This window comes from Charadrius vociferus, unplaced genomic scaffold (assembly GCF_000708025.1).
Source record: "Charadrius vociferus isolate BGI_N301 unplaced genomic scaffold, ASM70802v2 scaffold235, whole genome shotgun sequence".
NCBI lineage: Eukaryota > Metazoa > Chordata > Aves > Charadriiformes > Charadriidae > Charadrius > Charadrius vociferus.
Window position 1 is genome coordinate 1,764,337 of NW_009648536.1, and position 22,658 is coordinate 1,786,994.

At 35.5% G+C, this 22,658-nt stretch overlaps 1 protein-coding gene across 1 annotated transcript in view; it reads left to right on the plus strand.

The window, feature by feature from the left end:
* The first annotated feature begins 13,973 nt into the window (after nt 1-13,973).
* FANCC (Fanconi anemia, complementation group C) overlaps nt 13,974-22,658 on the plus strand; it is a 67,795-nt gene continuing 59,110 nt past the window's right edge. The window contains exons 1-3 of the mRNA XM_009885834.1: nt 13,974-14,138; nt 15,738-15,822; nt 21,145-21,239. Of these exons, the coding sequence (XP_009884136.1) occupies nt 13,974-14,138; nt 15,738-15,822; nt 21,145-21,239 (345 nt within the window). The remainder of the gene's footprint in view (nt 14,139-15,737; nt 15,823-21,144; nt 21,240-22,658) is intronic.

The following is a 22,658-nucleotide window of genomic DNA, read 5'->3' on the forward strand; positions in this document are numbered from 1 at the left end:
TGCTGAACGTTTGTGGTTGTTGTCCTCTAGTGGTTGGTTTGTAAAGAGAATATAAACGCTGCTATACTTGCCCCTCAGTGGAGATTTATCTTTAGAGAACATGGTGGTGCGGAAGTATGAGTCAGGAACAGATCTTGAAGGTTATCGTTTCACTTATGGGCATGGATCAAGTTGTGATAACAATTTCAGTGCGTTTTGTCTTAGTTTCCTTGGGAAATGAGAGCTGTGTGATTCCCCATCTTCATGTCTTTGGCTACTAAGAATTGAACATGCTAGCCCTTTTTGAGCAAGTTTGAAAGCAGGATAACGGTTTGAAAACAATTCTGTTCCTATATATTTTCTAAAAATTGAGGGCAGGGTCAAAGAGAGAGAGACTTCTTGTTCCACATTTTGTTTGGTAGTAGTCCTCTACCTAGTCAGCACATGCACATGGGCCAGCTGGATGGTCAGCGATGAAAATAACTGTAGGATACCATGGGTGAAAGTGTCATAAGGGACACTAGTGGGAATCTGGGTTTTAAGGCAGATGTTATGGAGAGTTAAGAGAACAAAAGATACCCATTTGAAGGTACTAGATACATTTTTCTCCTATTAATGGAGCAGCCTTGTGCATTCAGTGTACTTTTAAACCGTAACTTCTTTGCTTTCTTTTTCCCTAAACCATGTTTCAGTGTACTGACTTTGTTGTGAAGGTACTGTTTGTGACAAATCTGTCTTGCAAAACATGGATGAACGATCTTGTGAAAGGTGAAGGGTGGGCAGAACAATTTTTTCCTGAAACAATATTTCAGATGTTAGAGTCCTTTGATATACATGGAATTGTTTTTTCACATTTACAGCAAGATGCATATATTGCATGAGATTAATCCCAAATAAAAATCCTCAGTCTTCGGCTTACCGGATTCTTTTTTTTTAGTGAATACAACATATTTTGTGCCAACCTGATCTAAAAAATACATGAAAGTATGCCAGGTTGTAAAGATCTTATTACATGTATAAACAGTAGAACAGCTCTCAAAAATCAAGTCAAATCTTTAATTAAATGATTTAACTTTCACCAAGAAGGTGAAAGTTATTATTCCCAGACTGAGTTTTCCAGTTAATGTTATCATAAATGGCTGTCATTATTACTAATGTTGCTGGGATGAAGACAATGGTAATGCTTATTAAAAACCTGTATTTTCTTTCATGTAGTTTTGGAATTAAAAAAATCCTTTTTGTCTTGAAACTTGGTGGCACATGCCACCAACTTCAGAGACCAATTTAGGACCACACAGTTAGTTTACTTTGTAAGTTACAGGAATGTAGAATATGTTAAATATTTTCTCCTTGGTGAAGGCCAATACCTTAGTGGGTATTGCTAAAGTATTTAAAAATTAGTAAGACTTAGTTATGCATTTTACTATATAAATAATATTTATTGTAGACGGATATGACAAATGGTGTGTTATGATTTGGAGTTGAACACTGTATCCCTAATACAAAAATACTCTTGATTAGTATCGTATTAATCATGAACTGATTAAACATAAACATAAATTAATCATAAATAAATTGTAAAAAGGAATCTATATTAAGTTAACAATTATAATTTAAATCTTCTGAATTTGGAAATTTTTGGTACAATGTCTTTACATCTTTTCAAGAGTGTTTTTACTCTAACTATTTCACAGTAAAGGTTGGACTCATGTCAGGCTTATGTTATTTGCAAGAGATTTCTGTTATTTTTTTAACTGTTAGCCATGCATATAGTTGCAGGGTTCTAACATAGAACTTCTGCATGCATTTTTAACCTCTAATAGAAATTCTGTAGGTAAGCAATGTTGTGAGTTATATTTTTGTAAGCTTACTAGTAATGAATTATACAGATATTACTGTGCACAGTCTAAAGACAGATGACTTGCTCAGATGTAATTTGCACAGCATCAGTTACAGTAGTCTGGGGAAATAAAGTCTACGAGGCTACTACAGCACGAGGAACTTTGTAAATCTTTGAGAGGAACAAATTCCTTTTCCCTGCAAATGGAACAAATCTGATGTTATCAGACATGTATTTTTAGTTTGATTTAAAAAGAAAAGTACACTGTACTATTAAACTTTAAAATAGGACCACTACTAATCAGTCTCCTGTAGAGGTGAAGTAGAACAGGCTTTGGAAACTTAAATGACATCTTCAGTGTCATGTGTGAGATGTGTCAGAAGTGAGAATCTGACTCCTTCTGGCTTCTGACTCCTGGAGCCAAACTGCAAGGCTGTCCTTCCTCCCTACTAGTAGATTCATGTTTATTTTATAAAACATGTTTATTTTATAAATCTTGATTAACTATGTTGCACTATTGAAATATTCCAAACAGTGAATGTAATAAAGTATCATAATATACAACTAAATTGACATATATGAGCGTCCAAGGAGAAGAGACCAGGAGACCTATCACTAGCTAATACTGTTTTCCAATTTCATGCCAAGGATGGCATTGCTAAATTGTGAAGTTTTTCATGAACAGATGTGACAAAAATCTTACTGGCAAGTCACAGTATCCACTAATAGCACATTAAAAAGTATATGTGTATAGAATACACAGGAGCAATTGACTGAGAATTCCCCAAATCAGTGCCTCATCGCTTTGAATGTCAGTGCCCTGTCTCCAGTGTAAATGCCCACATAGCTAATTGTTGCTGCATTATTAGTTTGACTGAGTGAATCATTGAAAGTCTTTGCTCTAGATGTTTCTGAGGAAACTTATCTCTTCTTGTTTGCAAAGAATGAATAGCCTGATTTAATGCCTGTGAATAGCATGAAACCTTGTCAATGGACTCCAGGGACAAGTGTCTGTGGGAGTGTGTTAAAATAATGTACAACAAAAAGGTGTAAATGTTGATGTGGATGTCATGAAGTTATTTTTATTCTTCTGAAGAATACATTTTTCTTTTTCTGTCAGGTGTACTTAGTGCCATAAAAGCATCTTTATTCAGAAGATTTTAGTCTTTGGCTACTTCTGGGTGAGAGTAGTCAGGGAGAGAGAGGAGAAAAGTATGAGACTCTTTGGTGAGGTTTTTTTTTTTTTAATGACAAAGAGAAATGCCTTCTTTCATTTGCAAACTTGCTTTCATCGCATTTGGACTATGTGAGTGCTTTAGACAGAATTTCAGCAGCCTCAACTGTTGTTAGAATAAATATGTATCATTTTTACTTAGACTTACTATGCTCTCACTAGAGTTGATACAAAAGTAAGTATGTATAGTAAAAACTGGAAAGAAAATACTTTCCCATGATTGTTGTGTGATCATTTTCTTTTTGGTGGTTTATTGCCCTTCACCGTTGCATAAACCATTGTGTCATGCTTGAGGAACTTAGGTTGAATAACAGATTACCTTTGAGGAAATCCTTGAGAAGCACTGTTGTCTAATGGGCTAGAACATATGAGATTTGTGTCTTTTATCTCTTTCTGTCATTTGTTTCCTCAGTGACTTCAGACAAGTAATTTTCTGTTTGTGCCTCTGTTTCCTTACGTTTATGTAGAAATGCTTTAACTCTGTAGAGTTGAAGAATTTCAATGAAAGGTGTATGCTTCATTACTATAGTAAATATTAGAGGTTCTTAAAAAAAAGCAATTCTAGAGATTTTTGGAGAAAGGAATTCACTTAGTATAAGCAAGACAACTCTAAACTGTATGAATAGCTCTCGACATCAATACCATAGGCAGTATTTTAACTGATGTTCAAATACTTGTGATAAAGAGTTTGGACCAAGTATCTTCTTTTCTTACATCTGTGTAAGTCACGGGTAAAGCTTGAATTTAGAAAAGTTGCATGGCTATTAAAGAAGCATAATTGTTGAAAATACAAAGCCCCTTAGTGTTAACTTACAATTTAATTGAAGAAAGAAAGGCTAGTCATTCTTCTCTGTGTTTAAATAGATTGCGTCCATGTTTTGTGTGTTGCCCCCCTCCCCTTCCTTTTATTTTTTAAATAGTGAAACAAAGGTGAATATTTTTGGACTGTGCTACCAGTTTGCAGAATCTTTTCTGCAGCATAGTTGGAGGAAGATCATTTTCCAGCAGGAACTTTTTTAGGCTTTCCCCCCTGCCTTCTTGTGGTTTTAGTATGTACAGGTAGAAGCGAAGGCTGTTCTTGATGTACTAATACAAAGGAATACATAGTTTTTTCTTTTACATTACAGGCCTTGTATGACTCCTCTGAAGAGAGGACTAATGTTCTAACTTGCTGTGTACTATTTAATATTTGTTCTTCTACTTATGCTTGGAAATAAGGGAATTACTGCATATTTGTTAATTGCAGAACTTAAAGTGTATTGTATTGGTGTATATGCACGCTCCGCCCCCTGGAAGCTCGAAGTATTGCAACTCTGGAAGGAGAGGAATGCTGTTTATTTCATGGTGAAACTTTGAATTAATCTCTAGTTAAAGTTTTTTTTGGTTTCTTTAGAGAAACTGTATTTTAAGGAAATACATTTCACTGTATTCCAGTCAAGCAGTATACAAATACAAGTTAATGGGAGAGAAGGTTCAATGATGAGGTTTTGTTTATGTTCAGATCAGAATTTGTTAGATCAGATTTGTTACCGATGATTTGGTTTATGTTCAGATCAGAATAGAATAGAGTAGAATGGTTCAGTTGGAAGGGACCTACAACGAACATCTAGTCCAACTGCCTGACCACTTCAGGGCTGACCAAAAGTTAAAGCATGTTATTAAGGGCGTTGCCCAAATACCTCTTAAACATTGGCAGGCTTGGGGCATTGGCCACCTCCCTGGGAAGTCTGTTCCAGTGTTTGACCACCTTCTCAGTAAAGAAAGGCTTCCTAATGTCCAGTCTAAATCTCCCCTGGCACAGCTTTGAACCATTCCCACATGTCCTATGGCTGGATCCCAGGGAGAAGAGATCAGCACCTCCCTCTCCACATCCCCTCCTCAGGAAGCTGTAGATAGCAATGAGCTCGCCGCTCTCTCCAAGCTAGACAAACCCAGAGTCCTGAGCTGCTCCTCACAGGAATGTCTTCCAGCCCTTCCACCAGCTTTGTTGCCACCTCTTTTGACTGGCTGCTTATGCTGTGTGTAATGCACCCCAGGATGGTGTTTGCCGTTGTGGCTGCCAGGGCACACTGCTGACTCATATTGAGCCTCCTGTCAACCAGCACTCCCAGATCATTTTTTTTCTGAAGAACTGTTGTTCTGTAGAGAAGAGGTTAAAGAAAGCCTTTTAGGCATGTGAAGTTACAGCAAAAATGTCTAGTAGTGGATTTAAGCCGAAGGAGACGGTGATAACCAGAGAAAGTACAATTTGTATTTGTACATTTGTACAACTTGTATTTGATACAAAAATGACTCTGTATCTAAGTAATTATAATTCATTCACATCTTTGCTTTGGTTGACATGAAGGTATGTGACAGCATACTATTTTCCAGAAGAGGGCAGTGAAAACTTTATAGTCAAAGTTCATGTCAGATAGCCCACAAGATACTGAGTGACGCATTAGCTGGCAGATTTGGTATAGGAGAGGGGATACAAACAATAAATTACATCTAACAAGAATTTGCCATTATTGCTAATAGGTCTAACTTTTCTGGTGTGGAGACTTGGTGAGTTCTTATGTGGATAAACTCAGTGTCTTGAGTACACCATGACTAACAAAAATTTTGCCACTCATGTGAACAGAATAAGAATTTAATTCCTTTTCCTGTAACCTGCAAAAGAAGGTCTAATTTATGTAGTGTTCAGAATACTGATTTCAGAGACGCATGCATGGGGCATGTGTGATGTTACTAGCCGTAGTGAAGCTAAACTGGTATTAGCAATGATTGGACTTTTTGGTAAGTTGTGTAAAAATATGTTACTTCTACCTTTATGTTACCAGCTACTCTACAGAAGCAGTTCTGCCTCCTGTAGTTCAGAGGCTGAATCAGACCTAATGCCTCTTTCCTGAGTTGCATTTATTTCTTTTTTTGTATTGTATTCTTAGCTGCATTTTTCTTTGTGTGGCCTTTATTGCAGCTGTTTCAGAGAAGTCAGCTGAAAATGAACTGGGCTGAGTGTAAAGACTCTGTCCAGCAAACTAAATCCAAGAATATTTTAACATTCATCTTCATTAGAGCTATCCCAAAAAAATCTTTATCCCTTAGGCGCTAGGAGAGATTGCCACATTACGATGACCAGAATGTTACCACAATAAACTTGGGAGGTTCAAGACAAAATATGTAAGTTTTTGCCTTACTGTGGAAATAGATTGAAAAATAGTCTTCATCACCTCTTCACCCCCCGCCCCCTCCCCCAAGATTATAACGGTGTGTACTTGCTTGTGCTTCTGTTCACCATGCCCACTATGTATTTTCTAGCTTCTGCTGCATTTTGTCATATATTGTTGTTACCTTTCTGTGGTAGATCACTGTGTACTGATGAGGGCTAAGCAATTCAGATATGGAAGAACAAGCATGGAGTTAAAGGGTGAGCTAGAAGCCCTCTTTTTTTTTTTTTCAAGCCTGGCTTTTGTTTTGGAAGGCCATGTTGATCTGCTTAACATCAGTGTGCACCAGTCAAATTTGGGTTTTGCTTTATTGCCTTGAAATAAATTTCCATTTTGTACATGCATCTGATTCTCTGCCTGTTGGTATGGACAGCTTTATGTGGGCCTTGCTGGATTTTGGTCTGGTTAGTCCTGACATTGAAATTCTTTTAAATTAGGACATTGTATGGTTTGGTACTTTGCTGAATTGCGTAGAGCCTTCTGCTAGAGATAGAAAGTCACTTTACCTTATTGTCTGTTTTCTCCTCTTAAATGTAACTTTTTTTTTTAAAAACAAAATACTTGTGGTGTTGGAGTCTTGATAACTTAGTCGGTGTGTTTCTTGCAGGAGCGACTTCCAGTGGCTTGTGATCAGACTTTGTATTCAATTTGTGCCTAAAAACATAGTGATCCATTCTGTGGGCTGGTAATTGCATCTTTTGTGTATGGAAGTGATAATTAATTGCCTTGTTGTTCTGTTAAGATTCATTATGGGAAGGTAACAAATAACATCTGTTAAATTCAGTGATATCACTCCTAAATGTCTTTCACATCTTTCACTATTCCCTTGGGCAAAAGAAGGAGTTAGATGGATGTGCTGAGATATTATTTCTGCCTTTCCCATTAGAGAAGGTTTTATTCTTAGCCTCTTGAAATGGGGTAGGTCAGAAGGAAGATCTGCTCCTGCAAGACAAGCCTGCCATTAGTACCAGAAAGTTTCAAAATTAATTTTTGTGTGAAGTGTTTGCCTTACCAGGGAAGGCTAATAAATAACTTTTTTTTGGTCATGAATCTTATAGCCTGATGAACGGGGAGGACAAGGTTTAATTATGATCATGTAGTCCTTCTGGGGGGGGTAGAGGGAGATGTAAAGTTTTGAGTGTTCTAGGAAGGGAGATCTTGTACAAATCCTAGCAATGTATGCTTTCTCAGGGCATCGAGTCTTCTTCAGTCCTGCTGGGCAACAGAATGCAACTGGAAACATAATTTTGCTGTTTGCCGTGTTATTCAGATTGAAACCTGTGCAAGAGGTTTAGTACGTATGATGTCCATGAAAGTAGCCGTGTTAGTAGCCACAGTCCCTTAAAGATGAAAATAGGGCTCTTTTTCCTGTGAGACCTGATGATGTAGTTCAGAAGGCAGATGTGTCAACTATTAAAATACTAATTATTGGAGTAAACAGAGGAAAGAAAGACAGAGGAGCAGAATAGAGGACTTAATTACTTTCTCTAGGAGAATTGTTAGACTAAAAGTTGAATGATAATGCCACCCATCTGCTTGACAGCTATTTAGTTTACCAGATTTTGCATGCTGCTGAGCCAATGTTGGTTTCTTTCTTTTGCTGAAACTCAGTTCTTTGGTTTTATTTCCAGAGGAAGATACATTTGCGTGCAATTTGTTTTAATTTGAAAAGTCTGCATATAGACAGGGAGTTTTCTGTGATAGTGGTTTGTTCTTCCTGTAAAATTTCTGAGGATGTAGGCACAAAGAGGAATAGGCAAACTTGCTCTTATCTGAAAAGTTATTAGATGAAAAACCAACACTAATCAACATTGGATGTAAGCACATGGTCCAGAATCAAGATGGAAATTGTTCTCTAGATTATTCTTGACTGCTGGACTGCCAGTAAGCGTGGATTAGGTTTAATACCAACCTATAAACCAGCCTGTGAACCTAATTTTTTAATAAGGGACACTATGAAAAATAAGGTGGCAGGAATAAATAAAGCATATTTTTATTTTTCACATAGTCTTTACTACTCTTGGACATTTCTGAAGTTTTTTAAAAAGTGTACACTTTTTTTCCTGATAAACTTTTTCTGAATTAATTTTTGGGGGGCTAGTAATAGATTTCCTTTAAATTGGGAAATAAATCATGATTGATTTTACTGCCTAACTAAGTATATTTTACGTTTTCTTTCTGTTCTTGGCAAGTACAAGGAGAGTTGCCAAGGTGACAATAAAAAATACACTTGTGGAAACAAGGTGAAAGAACCTAATAAACATTTTATGTAGAGAAATAATAAATGAGAAAATAGTATCTATTTTCTGGAGAACTGCTACCTTTTTTTTCATAACCTCAAGTTATCATCTATTAGATATTAAATTTATGACATGATTGTCATAATCTTTGAAAGGTAGAAACAGTAAGTTACTAGTTTTCTTCTCTATTAGTGTATCAACCATGCTGTATCCTGAGTTAAGGGTGAGTAACTAAGGAGTCAAAATCATGGTATCTTTTGATTATATAATATACTGAAGTGCTTACCTAATATGTAGTCTCCTAATTCCAAGTATTAGTCTCCTAATATCTATTAGAGTAATAAACGTGCACAAAGGGACTGTTCTACTGCTTTTCTAAGTGTTAACAACCCTAAAAATAATTTGGAATTCCTAATGTATGTTTGAGTTCTGTTAGCTCAGTGGTGACCTGTTCTGTTTGGGGCCTTTGAACCCTGGTGTCGTACAGGTATTTAAACTGTGTTCTTGTTTTGTTTTTTCTTCACGGCTGAGGTTGCATGGGCAAGATTTGAGAGAGGCAATGGAGTAATGGAAAATGAAGTGTTCGTTTGGAGTGTGGAGCTACTTATCACTGGTTCAAGGAAAATGAGAGCCTTATACCTTAAATGCAAGTTTTTGTCACATTATTTGGAATGCTGTGACATAAGGCAATATGCACCTTAATGGTACAAAGATCCTTCCACTTGAAATGCTGTTATTTATTTAAAAATAACAACTGAATTTACAAGATTAAAGACAAACTAAGCAATAAAAGTTTAGTAGTAATTTTTGGCAATGTATTAAAGCCAGATTTGTGGACACTGAAAGCTACGGAAGTTTGTTACTGAATTTCCTACTATAGACAGAAATGCTTTCTGAGGACAGGTAATGTTTAGCAACCACATATTCCTTTTTTTTTTTTTTTACAGCTGTCCTGAGTTTCAGAATTTGTAATAGTAAAGAAGTTACTTTGCTTTCACTTGATTTTTCTCTGTTTATGGTTTTACTTAAAAAGGTTTTATTTCTAGACTTCTACAGAAAAAAACCTTAATTCTTTTACTACTTTACATGCTGAATGCACAAGTATTTAATTTTCAGACTATAGATAAGGACATAGTTGAGAGAAGTTTTCTGAAAACTTTGTTGGTGTCTCTCCTACCCTTGCAAATAATTCACTGTCTGTTGCAGATGAACAGTATTCAGGTGTATCTTAATGTGGAAGACTGTGACAGTGTGGTGTTTGTATGTGTGTGTTCTGGAGGATGTAGCAGTAACTCTGTTGTTCAGTGGAGTGCCCTGGTATACTGTAGGACTTTGCCTCAAGATCTGGTAACAAAAGTTACTGACTAAAGTGTTACATTTCAGACACTAATCCAGATAGCTCACTTGACAGAATAAAGCTAATCCATTCCTTGCTGGAAATGCTGCCTTCAGCTTCTGAAAGATATAACAAGTACCCTCATGCCTGAGCTCCACAGGGTTCCCTGTGCTTCAAAGTACAAGACCAGAAGGGTTTGACTGGGCGTTCTGAGGGAGGAGGGCTAAAGACTATTTTTTCCCCTTCTTTCTAGAAGTAAAGGGTATTTTAAAGTGATTCACAGTAAATCCAGGTTCTGAATTTCTCGTATTGTGGACTACATAGTCATAAATAAGAAACAGTATTTGGTTTTGGGCAGCTAAAATAAAAGGAGTCCCAACTAACTAAGAGTGGAAATGAACCTGAAAGAGACTTTAGGAATACACTTGACAGTATGACAAGTCAAATTAATAATCAAGTCTTTATTATCTGTCGTTTCTTTAAGTCTTTTAATACAATCTGTATCTGACTGGGATCTGAATGTTTAAATTACATTTAATTAACTAGTTTTATATTTCTCTTGTTAATAAACTATATATCCTGAGACAGTTTTTTGAAATTAAATCTGTGTCAGGTTTGGTATGTTGCGTTTTCTTTTAAGTTGTGTTATTTATACATTCAGTAATTTTACTACATGCTTTCCAGTAATGTGGAGGTGAAGACAAGAGTAAGCTATATGAATAAAATTGCTCTTTTCAGGACTAGGTGCTATAGTTAAAATAAACAATCAATAAAATAACTGTTTAATTGGAGGCTTTTAAAGAAAGCAAACACATAAGTACAGCTTAAAAATCATGCTATTGCAAGTAGAAAAGGTGCTTGGGATAATTATTTTTCTTCTGGGTTTATTTTAGTGTGGCATAAGCAGTGTAGTAATGCAGCTAAATATTAGTGCATATTAAATTAAGCATGTTCTTGACCAAGGATGAGCTGAAGCACATACAAAATGCTAAAAAAAGGCCAATGGCCTATATGAACAATGCAGCAGTTCCTGGAAATGTCACTTTAATATACTCTTCTGTACATCTCTGGGTAAGTTTTGTAAAATGTGAATTGATTGTATCCTAAAACAGATATTAGCAATATTTTTAGCACTTAAAGAATTTTTCTGATGATAATTTTTGAAAAATCTACGTTCAGTTCCTAGTAGTTGCTGTAAGGGATTCTGCTGCCATTGGATTGGCATGAGTAGTTCTTGTATAAAGCTTTACAGAACTGCTCAACCTTGCCTCCTCCTCCCAAAAAGAGTGTAAAAGAAGATTGTTATTTGTATCACTCTTAATGGTTTATTTGCTATTTTTTTCAGTGTGTAAACCACAGTTTATTACAGATATGCAGTGTGGATTTCCCGTTCTATTAGTCATAGAGATCACTTGCTCCTTATTTCTGATATTATGGTATTTTGAGCAGTTTCAGAAAATTAATTGCACAGAAAAATACATTTATTTGTCCCTTAATCCACTTCAGAAATGTGATGGAAAACTGACTTCTCCATTTTTGCCCATAAACTTGTCCATGAATGAGCACTAGACTGCAGCTAAAATTTCTGAACTCTGTTTTAGAAACAGAACTCTGTTTCTGTTTCATCAGAAAATGATGTGAAAGGAGCAAGTTCAGGGTTGTTCCTTCTGAAGATAGGCTCTGAACTGTAGAATGTAGAGGTGCTTTTTTTGGTGCTAGTTCTTTGTTTATGCTTTCATACAAGACAACTGTGAAAAATACACATGCGGTGTATCCTCAGGTGAGGATTTTGAATAACACTGAACACAGAACTACTTTGTTTTCTTGGTGAGGGGAAGACAGGTTATTTATGTGACTAGTACAAGTCTGTTGATGGGACAGTACTTTGCTCATAGCCAAGATACTCAGGACAGGTATCTTAAGGGAATCAGCTATCAGAAACTGTGAAAAATACACACTTGCTGTTTGCAACATATAGAATAGATATACTTTTAAGATTTCCTTTCTCTTATGATATGCACTGATCTTACTGATCTTCTATGTGTATCTAACACAGGCTACAAGACTTCATCACCATAGCTCTCTGAAGTGACATAGGTCAAACACCCAGCAGCAATTAGCCATCAAACGCTCTTATCACAGGGATGTAATAAAGACTTCAAGAACAAATCAAAGCCAGGAACTGAATTTACAATTAGTGAGCCCGTTTGATGTTCCCAGGTAAGACTAATCCTCCCGAATAACTGAAAAATAGGTCCCCTAAAAAAATGGCTCCTAAAACTTTTTGAAAAAGGGAAAAAAATCAAACCAAAACCACAGACACTAGCATTTTGGGGCTAGTCACAAGAGTTGACTACGTATTAACAGAGGATCTGAGGTAAGCAAATCAAGCAGGCTTATCTCTTATGTGAAGTACTTGTCATTACTTTTCTAGTATGCAGAAGGGCATGGTCGTTTTCCAGAAGTCTGACATCCCAGCTCCGCAATAAGAAAGGTGTTTTATCTCCCTTCTTATTTACAGCTAAATAAACTGGATTGCTGGTACAAAGAGACTCCTTAGCAATTCCGTAACTGGTCTGGAGCCATTGCCTTATAAAAAAAACTGTCCAAGACTGTACATTCTTTTTTAACTACAACCAGAAAAAAAATATCAAAAAAGAGAATGTCTTGGCACTGTACAGGTCTGTTAAGAGCTCTGCTGACATGACAGTTGCAGGTAGAAAAGGGAGTGTGATAAAGAACACAAAGGCATTGGCTTTACTTACATTACTTTTGTTTAGGGCAAATATGCATTGAACTCTGGCCAGCCAACAGCTTTACCTTACTTTTTTTTTTGCTGGATGGGATCCAAAGTCAAATAATAGTTGCGATTCACTATAGGTTATTTATTTATTTATTACTTGTAGAAATTAAATAAGTTTATTCATGATCTTCAGATTTTTGTCTGGCTCAGATTAGCATGTATATAAATGATGTGTTTGTAAGGGTTAGCTGTTTAAAGCAAGCTTGATTTGAAGGGCTGCTGTTCAGGTTCAGATTTATTTTTTTGGTCTGTAGCTCCATGTCTGTAGCTTTTGCAAAGATAAATATTCACTGATTTCTGTTGCTTCTATGAGTGCCTGAGTTTGTCTCCAAGTGGGCAACAGTTCATTTCTGAAAACTGCCACCACATTTGTGTTAATTGACAGTTGTCTTTACAGTCTTGACAGAAAGAACAAAGAATGGCTGCAAGAGCTCTTTCGCTCTTTCAGCCTATGAGGTGTTTCTTTCAGAGAGATTTAAAGATTGGTGTAGTGCCTGCTGTGCTATTCTCTGTCCTTCTGCCAACGAAAAATATAATAGGAAAGGTGAAAAACTGTGGATTTTTTTTTTATTTTTTCATGTCTTTTGCTGGGGCAATTTGGTTAGATTTTAACATTCTGGCTTGGCAATAACGCTCATCTCTCAAAGACAATTTTTACAGTGAAGTATGCCATTGGATGTAGACTGTATACGGTATAGCTTTTATTCAGAACTGAATTATATGTAAAGCTGCATGTGGTCATATTTTTTCCTCTCTCCTTTGTATAATAATAAGAAAAACAGAACCGAAATACTAAATTTATTAGTTTCCTTTAAGGACAACACTCTTTTTGCACTTAAAACTAATGATCAATTACTAATGTATAACTTACAACAAGCAAAGGCCCCCTAACCCCTTTTGTTTTGACTGAACCTTGTTTTCATGTTTTCATTTATCTTTAAATGGGCATTTTCAGTTTTTCATCATGCAAAACATTCTAAATAAATGCATGCTCACATTATTCTAGTATTCTTTGAGGGAAATACTGTTGACAACAAATTCAGATAATAAAAGCCCCAGACACATCTGGGTGGTATGTTCTAAGGTAATTTACCTATTACTGTGGCCCTTTTGCTACTTTGTTATAATGGTGTTATTATTTTACCCTCTTGCTACTATAAAGAAAATTGGCACCCTTATGAGATGTAAATACAAAGATACACTCCATACCCCCCTTTCACATGTGAACACAAAAAAGGGAAGAAATCCTTCTTCCCGTTTTCATTCTTAGTTCGAAGCCAGTGTTTAGTGCTGCCTGATGGGGAGTTACAATCTTTTTTTCAGGATTGTGGAATGGCCCAGGACACTACAGTGCCCAAACTGGACTTTGAATATTGGTTGGATAAAGCTATTAAGTGGGGTCAAGCCACCACGTTGGAATTGCAGAAGGATGTGTGCCTTCACTTGCCTCAGCTCCAGGAGTTTTTACATCAGGTTTATGAAACTTTAAAACATATGGTAAGTGACTTTAAAAGGAACAGTGACCTGTTTTGAAGACGCCCTTGGAAAAACCTGCACCATGTTTTGACAAAACAGAAGCTAACAGTAGCAAAGAGGTTTGTGTTATTGACCTAATGTATTGCTGGATCAGAGAGGCAAATTGGGGAAACAGTCATAGGTAATGCAAACAGGAGTGTGCTTCCTGTTTCCCTGATTTATTGTGAAAGGAGGTTTTTCTTCTTGATTGGACATTGTCACGTGAGATTTCCCAGCCAATGCTCTAGCCACTTTAAAAAACTCTTTAAAATAAACAAGAATTTGATTCTGGTTGTCAGGTCATAAATTGGATTATTTAAAGGCCTTAACATGCAAAACTGTAACTGATCCTTTAAATCTTAGAGAGTCTGTTGACACGTTAACCCCGGTGTTGTGGCACACATAGTGAATTCTAGCAGCATGGTCAGATACTTGGCATATGCTGCTGGCTGTTTGGTTTAGTGATTTAATTATTGTCTTCACTCGATAGAGTGCTTTTTTAGAAGTAAGCTTAGTTGTTTATATGTTTAGTTGTATATATGTTTTTGAGTGTGGCTTTTTCAGTATATGTATTTACTATAATTAGCTTTAGAAATATTGCATTATGGCATGAGGCTGACTTCTTATGGAAGTACTTCTTTTTAAATATTATTCTTATCTAGAGACTGCAGAGTTTTTTCTTTTTTTTTTCCTGAATTTAACTTTTAAATAAAAGATTTCTGGGGAGGGATCTTTTTTCCCATACTTTATATGTCTTTTTCTTAAGAGGGGGAAAAAGAACAAAACCTATTTTTAATGTTGCTCCTTCAAGTAATCTGAGGCTTGGCCTGAAATGGACCTTGTGAATATGGCCCCAGAAAGTCTAGGGCTAGCCCCAAACGTGACACAAATGTAAGGAATTTATTGCAGCAGCCGGAGATGGTTATCGTTCTTGCTACTTCCATGCTATCTCAGCACAGCACCATTTTTAAAAGCCTTCATTTATGAGATAGTAAATCTACAAAAATGGAAAAATAAGACTGATTACACAGGGTTGTATATGAACTACATTGTCTACTACTTTTATAGTGAAGCTGCTTTCTATTTAGTTAAAAGTTAAATTGCAGTTTCTTACGGACTAGTCGTTGTGTAAGTTAATTTAAAGAAAGCAAGCGAAAGTAACAGAAAGATACTTAGTTTTATGCCATAGTAGGTATTAATTTGTTCAGAAACTTTGTGAGACAGTATATTACAACAGAGGATCAACAAAAATATAGTTTGATTGTACTTTTATTATTGTGAAATCTTGGTTACTAATACTGTTTTCTGATTACTGGATGTGAGGCAAACAAATTTTCTACCATAATTACGTATTAGGTGAGGAAATTACTTACTTAAGCTTTAACTTATTTTAATTATGACATTCTAGCCAATTTCAGGAAGTTCTGCTTTTATTACATACCTGCAGGTGTTTTTCTTCCAGAGAATTGCATAGCAAAATCATTGGGATTATAATTTACAACAATCTGTCATTAACAGTTCTCTTAACCCACTTTTGATGTGCAGTTTACTTACTATCTTTTTGTTTCTGTGTTTTAACAGGATTCAATTGTAGCTATCCAGCACTTCCCTTTAATTGGCCAGCTTCTAGGAAGGCTTTGTTGGAATCCTTTTGTTATAGGATATGGTAAGAACGTGTAATGATATTTCTGCAGCAGTTTCATAAACTTTATTCTGTAGGAATTAGGAAAATACAACTTGTTATATACTTTGATATTTTTTTTTCCCCATAAAAACACAGCATTCTTTTTTACTTAAGTAAAATTTTGAGATGGAAAGCTTAGCCAAGTTATTTAAAATACATGGCATTGAGAAATCTGAAATTTACCTTTAGGGCTAATTAATTTCATGTATTAGTTACAGAATGGGGAGCAGTAGGTTTTAAACCCAGTGAGTGTTTATGTGCATTGTGAGTTCCGTTTTTCTTATTTTCTTGTTGTATTAACTACGTTTTTGTTAGGTTCTCAAAATGTATAAAATCTAGTGTTTCAGACTACTTTCAACAAAAGTTTCTTCCAGTTACACATCAGAATATGGTATTTTATATGTTCAAATAGAAGAATTAATTTTTCTGATACTTGGTTTGGGGTTTTTTTATTAGTGTAAAGCTGTGCTAAGTTATGATTGTGGTTTTTTTTTATTGAGTTTATTCTTAATGTATGTTTTCCCCATCTTGCAAACTAGTGAAAATACATGCAGAATCAAAAACAAAACAGTAAAGTGGTGACACAGGAAAAAAACGTATGAAAGACCAAAAGCCTCTTACTGGTAGTGTATATGTGTGTAGATGAGAACAAAGAAGAGAAAAGAAATTGGGGACAGGAAAACCCTTGGGAGGGAGGAGACACTGCTTGTGCTACCTCACCAGCGGTTCCACTACATTTTCCAGGAACTGAGATGTTGATGTGTTAATAAATGACTAGGGATCTACTCTTTAAGCAGAAAGCTAATTTTAAGCTTCTTTGTGAGCTTAAATAATCTCTTAAATAATTAGCCAGTCTTCTGCTACTACTAACCTACAGCAAGAAAAAAAAGGCTGCATTTTGTCTCTTCTGCTTTATGCTTCCTTTTGGGGAAAGACATGAAAGGGCAATTTTTGTATTCACCTGGAAGTTCACCTTTTAAGTCAAGCACAGCATTGGTTTAAAGTGATCATATGTCTTCTTGTTTGGTTTTATCTTTTTCTACACAGCTCCAAGTGCAGGCAGAATGAACTTGTCTGCAAAACACATGGTAGATGTGTTATGGTATCCCTCAGCATTTTCTAAAGCAAGAAAAGCATTTTTTCTGCAAGTTGATAATTACCTCTGAAGACTGCAAGAGACTGGAGTTTTACTGTAGGTTTTCTTGGGTCTCAAAGTTGCAAGCAAGCCAGTTCAGAGAACTTCACTTGCTCAAAATGTAATCCTTCACTTTAATGCTTAAAGATGAGTCAGGGAGATTTTCTGACATCAATAGACCTGAAGATGTCTGCTTATACATTCCCACCACTTCCTCTTTTTAGAGCCACCTGAGCACTCTTTGGACTGATGGCATTTTAGATTCAGCAGATTTTCATTTTATTTGGCACTACTTCTGATGACATTGTTTAAGATAGTGCTGGCCATAGCAGATGCTGACTCTTAAGTGGGTTTCATGTAATTTCTCATTTGGATAAATAGCTCATTCAGGCATGTGTCAGAGACCAGGCCACCCTTGCAGTAGAAGGAGCTAATTTTGTTCAAATCAGTCTTTCATACTAATAAATGGGGGAGGAAAAACATTATACTTCTGCATCATGTCCAAACCACAATACCTATCACCTTAGATGAATGTCTGTTGGTGCTGGAAGCTGACATGGCTGACCATTCAGTGCAGGAAGCATGGTCTCCAAGGGAAAATAATCTCCTCATAAACACTCCTGAGCAGGAGGTGACCAAGTTAGCCTTATTTAGAACGCTAATGTGAAGGAAGCATGACCGTAGAAAATCTTATGGCTGTACTTGTGGTCCTAAACCACAAGGGATACATGAGGAATTCAGACTTGGTAAGGAATTCCAATGTTTTTTCTGTGGGCTGGGGGATTATCTTCTCAGTAGGACCCTCCTGGTTTGAGTTTTGAGCCCAAATGTCTTGAATCCCAAACTAATACTATAAATGCTGAGGAATTTCTTGATGGCTCTGTATGTCAGTATATGTATTTGAGCATGCATGCTGGTGTATGCATTCATTTCTACAGAAAGTTCTATTTTAGCTAATCAACTTTTCCTGATATATTTCAATAAAACTTTACAACAAGCTCTAAAAAGAATATTTCTGACTGTAAGATTAGAGTTTTCTTATTAGTTCCTTGCATCTGGCCCCGTTCATGACAGGGTATTTGTAAACTGAAAGTATCATAGAATGATTGAGACCACACTGTATTATGAGAAAAACATTGCCTTTTTTTTTTTCCTTTTTTTCTTTTTTTTTTTCTTTTTTTTTCTTTTTGATGTGAGACTGGCAGGGAAGAAATGCAATCTGATTAATCTTAAAGTCTTGGGCTTTTGTTTGTTTGTTTGTTTTTAAATGTTATTTTTTTACAAAACAGCTTCCAAGCCATGTTAAATTTCCTACAGAAAATTTTCATTCCTTTAGTGGAGTTACAGTATTAACCTACTTAAGAAGTCCAGTAGATATCTGGTGACCTTTTTTGTGATATAATTTCCACCTTTGACTTATCAATTTTCTTCCTCTGGATGTATTAATTGGGTATTTATTTGGGTAGCGAGCATTCTTTCATGCCATAATAAGATCAAATGCCTTCATTCATATGCTGATAATGGTTTTCAGTGTGTACCATGATGGCATGTTTTCCATGGGGATCACAGTCACTAGAAAAATGGGAGGAAAAAACCCACCAGTAAGTTTTCTGTAGCTCTCTGTTTGGTCTTTTGATGTGATTACCTTTTGCATCTGCCATAATTATTTTAAGATCTGTCCGCCCCTTATTCTTAATCTTCCCATCTTTCATCCCTAGTTCCACAGCAGTTGTGAAAAGAAAACAGTGAACCTGACAGTGGCCCTCAGAGTGTCATTGGGTACTTCATCAAGAGGACTGTATGGTCCCTTTTCCTACTTTTCATAGGTCTATGGGAGGCTATTTCGGTTTTGGTTGTAGCCGAGAAGTAGTTTTGATTGCGAAAATTGTGAAGCTGTACAAGTCCCTTATTTTTTGGGAACCGTTGGCGTAGCTCTGACACAAATAAAAGTTTGTTCACTTAGGCAGAGGTTTGAATGTATCTAGTTAAATCTGTGTAAACTCATTATCTTGCAAAGTGCGCCAGTATGTCATTTATCTAAGCCTTGTTTTCATCGTTTTAGCTTTCATCATACTGATTTACATTTCTGACAGGCAATAATATGTGCAATTTACTTTATAGTATGCAGCAAGTCATCTTGTGTAGCAAAAAGTCTCCTCATCCAGAAGTCTAATTAAGCAGTTACATGCTTTTTTTTTTAGCTACTTTCCTTTAATTTTTAGGGTCAAAAGAAAACCATAACTTGAATAAAACGACTTAATGCCATACCGTAGATATACAGATATACAGATGACTCAAAAAAAAAAAAGGAACACTTGGACGATGTATACTTTGTTCCAGATATGCTATTTGGACTTGATTTTTCTTTTTTTTTTTTTTTTTCTATCTCTTTCTGCATATACTGATTTTTTAAAAAATTTTTTTTTAAGTATAAGTCATATAATTGAAAATTATCTCAAAAGTAAGACTTTATAAACAGACAAGCTTTTAGTGCTAGTAATTAATAATGTTTAAAATCTTCATTTTCCAAGAAACAAATAGCTATAATTTAGCCATTTAAACAAATAAAACAGTATTTGTTTATTTTCTCCTCCCATATAATTTCATATTAGAGTTTAGGTGAAATGGTTTTTTAAGGAGAGAGTAGCCTCTTAGTGCTGATGTCTGAGTGCTAGTTGGATATAATTACAATCAAAATATAAGGATACTTTGAATTTCTGTTGAGGAGTATGCAAGATGTCCCCTTTACCTCCAATCTTACACAACCTAGGAAATTATTAGCCGTGTAAAAATCCATATTAAAAAAGAATCCCCATACACACAATGGCAGAATACTCCAAACTGTAGTCAGTTAAATGTGTATGTTTGAGAAACCAGTTCTGTGCAGAGATGTTAGTCAGTGGGAGGCCAGTAACGGCCTACAAGCTTCTTGGACATTTATTAGGGAATACTGGTTTAAATCAATATTAACATCTCTGATCACCTGGTGAAAATACAGGCATTACTTAATGGAGCTTTTATTTTTTTCTTCAGGCTTTGCCAGCAAAGCACTTCTAAATAATACTGTTTATTGCATCCTGGATAACAAATATACAGAACACAAAAGAAATCACTTGCTGAGCTTGGTAATCAAATTGTCTCCTAATATAATTTCTAAAACTCATGTGGTATTACTCATTTGTATTATTTTTAAAAAGAATAATATCACTTACTAAGTGGATATTACATCAGAGCTACAATACTACATCCAGTTTTTATAATTTTTATTACAATCACAGTTTTATTCTGGGATGAAATTCGGTGTAGAGACTCTTGGTATCTGCCAAAGAACATTAAAAAAAACAAACCCCAACACCTATTTAAAACAAAGTTGTGGGAAACAATAATAAGTTAAATGGCTCTTCAAATGCTTACTCGAAATACTCAGCTCGTCTATGATAGTATCTGTGCACTGGGCAGTGACAGTATTGCTCAGTATAGTAGTTTTATAGAAAAGGCAACTCATTTCCAACAGTGGGTTAGAATTAAGTAAAACCTAATCTGATCCTGAACAGAAAATCACAACAGGATTTTTTTACATCAGCATTTAGCTATTCTGCTGTCTGCAGAAATGTCATTTTCCTGAAGCATGGAGAATCTTAATATATTCTTACAGAAAGCTTGATGTTTTACATTCTTGTTATGAATTATTTCCTACTTCACAAAATTAATTTTTTCAGAAGTGAGTGTTCCTTAGTTGTGCAAGCTTTGGACGAAATGTAATAACTATTTTACTACTGTTGCTTTTTGTTTATTATTAGTGATGCTGTTTAGATACTGAACTGAAAGTTCATTGATGATAGCTGCCAATGTTATTTATGTGAATTAATCACTAGGTCATGCTTGTTTCTTAAGACCATCTAAATATTGTATAAATTTTGAGCTCTTTGATACCTATTAAATTGCTATTGAAGGAAACAATTACACAAGAACTACATATGAATAATATTAAAAGTGTGGTGTGAATCTGGTAGAATAGAAGCATTATGAGTTGAGACTGATATTTAGGGCTTTAGTTTAGTGGACAGATAGGGATTGTTGTGTGTAATTCTGTCTATGTTTTGATTTTGCTTTTTTTTTTTTTTCTCTAAATGTATCCTTATTTGCTTTTTTTTTTTTTTTTTCTGCAGATGAAAGCCAGAAGACTCTGATGTGGTGCTTATGTTGTCTATACAGCAGTGAACCGCAGAACCCCGTGGAATTGAAGGCCAACAGCTGGATACGGGTAAGTGAATGAATCCTTCCCAGGACTGCTTTGAATTAAATTGATTATTTAAAGGTGCTACTTCTATAGCATAGAGACACTGTCATTTAAGAAACTGCTCCAAACATAACTTGCATACATATTGTGTTGAAGTATATATCACTCTAATTATAACACAGTCAGTGCTAGTCTGTCATTTTAAATATTAAAAAGATGTGGCATTTTAAAGTGGGTAGTTTTGATGGCTTTTAACGTAGTAGATTCACCAAGTCTAGTAACTGTGAATAGTGAGCAATGACCAAAAATCAGAAGAGACGCAAGTATTATTTAAAAAAGCTCCAACCTTTCAATTAGGATAAAATAAATAACCTGGACAAATGCCATAGTTTGTTTTGAAAACGTCTTATATTTGCTCTTTAATTTTATTCTTTTTTGCTTTTGTTTAATCTCCTGCCTATGAAGAATTTAATTGTATCCAAACTTTCTTCAAAGGCAGTCATAGAGGGGAGGGATAGTGCTTGTGTGTGGATTTATATTTAGTGACTTAAGGAATAATGAATCCTTAACTTTAATCCCAAATTTAGGGTTTTGCATGGCACATCTGTTTGTATTTTATATATTTCCACACTGAACTAGCAAAGCACATCAGCATGTAAATAACTTGCAGCACATTGATGCTTAATGCTTTACTTTGCTGAATAGCAATTTGAGGGTGCAGTGGTGTTAATTGTACGTCCTTGCATTCTCTATGGGTCCATATCAAAATATGGTAAAAAGTATTAATGGATTTGTTAATGTATTCTTTTTAATATCTTGTAGTGCTCACAACTAGTGAGAATGTAGCAGCCTGATCATTGTTTGTGTACAAGTCTGCTAATTAATTTCTTACTTACTAGTTGGCTTTGTACATACCAGTTTATCTAGGTATGCGTGTAATACTAGGATGTAGAAATTATTATAAAATAGGTAATGATACTGCATATGTTTATGTTGGTAAATAAGTGTATTTAACTGTGTAGCATTGTTGATTTAGATGCAGTAATACCCAGTAGTGGTTCTCACACTTTAAGATGCCCTTGAGTGCCTGTATGTACATATTTGGTGGGTTGTACCACACACCATGAAATTCTTAACAACTTAATACTAACTATAATCATCCTTATTTTCTTCCTGTCTTTAACTTTTTCCAAGGTGCTTTTCCTGAGATCAGTATACTTGGAATTCACAGTGTGGCAATGGTTGAATACCAAAGTAAAGTGATGAAAAAAAAAATTCTGCCTCTTCTAACGTAGTCTTGCTGATTGGCTATACTCTTCATAATGACATAGGAGATGAACAGTAGCATGGACTTAGTTATCAAACAGAGCAAAACTTGTAATTTTATTTCTTATTAGCAGCAACATATGCATCAATGATGTTAAGTGGTGAGGGAGAGTTGTA